Source organism: Setaria italica, chromosome III, assembly GCF_000263155.2.
Source record: "Setaria italica strain Yugu1 chromosome III, Setaria_italica_v2.0, whole genome shotgun sequence".
In the NCBI taxonomy this organism is placed as follows: Eukaryota; Viridiplantae; Streptophyta; class Magnoliopsida; order Poales; family Poaceae; genus Setaria; species Setaria italica.
In genome coordinates this window covers 32,619,052-32,619,886 of record NC_028452.1, presented here as the reverse complement: position 1 = coordinate 32,619,886, position 835 = coordinate 32,619,052, and the positions used below count along the sequence as shown (strand labels likewise).

General features: G+C 46.6%; 1 protein-coding gene across 1 annotated transcript in view; it reads right to left on the bottom strand.

Moving 5' to 3' along the window:
* LOC101759292 (probable metal-nicotianamine transporter YSL3) overlaps positions 1–835 on the bottom strand; it is an 8,415-nt gene extending 7,580 nt beyond the window's left edge. Inside the window, exons 1-2 of the mRNA XM_004962465.1 lie at positions 505–835; positions 170–336 (exon numbers count right to left, since the gene is read on the bottom strand). Of these exons, the coding sequence (XP_004962522.1) occupies positions 170–336; positions 505–835 (498 nt within the window). The remainder of the gene's footprint in view (positions 1–169; positions 337–504) is intronic.

Here is an 835-nt window from a genome sequence, read left to right as displayed (position 1 = left end):
ATAATTTTGGTCAAACTTGAGATGCTTTGACTCTCCAAGATTCTTGGAATGACTTACAATTTGGAATGGAGGGAGTAGTAATGAGGACCTGCAAATTGCCAAACAGCCGCATGTACTGATATTGACAGGTTCAAATAATACAGGGATCTATATATGGAAGATATATTACCTGCACCAGCGGCACCATTGACATTACTGCCACTAAACCTGCGACGACAAGGAACAACCCATATCTTCCCATCGTTAAGTCGTCAACAATGTCTCTTTGATCTGGGTTATCACTAAGAGCTTTTGCTACCTTAGAAGTCATTGAAATAACGTACGTTGCCAAACCACCTAGAAGACAGGCCAAAACTCGATCAATTCCTTGACTTGTATGCGATGCAAAAAGCAGGTACAAAAAAGCATACACCAATTCTTGACATGGCTGGTCATGCACTTATTTATCTACGACACAAGAACAGCAAGGAAATTTCCTATATTACCAACCCGTTATATACTTACTTGAGAGTGCAACGTTAACGCAGGTGATGGAACTGGTCTGGAGGAATATATTCTCCTGGCGCGTGAACGGCACCGCAGATATACCGCAGCGCCGCATCAGGCCAACAAGGCTCTTGAGAGTGACGAAGCTGAGGATGTTCATAGGCATGTTGAATGCCCCTACGATCCCGACTTGCATGTAGATCCGCAATGTCATCAGAGAGAACATGCCTCCAAGCAACACCGCGACGACCATGGCTCGCAGCGTCACCTGCCCCCAGAACCCATGGTATGGCTGCCCCTCGAATGCCCTCTCCACGGAGGGCGCAGACTCTCCAATCGTCGCATCCAT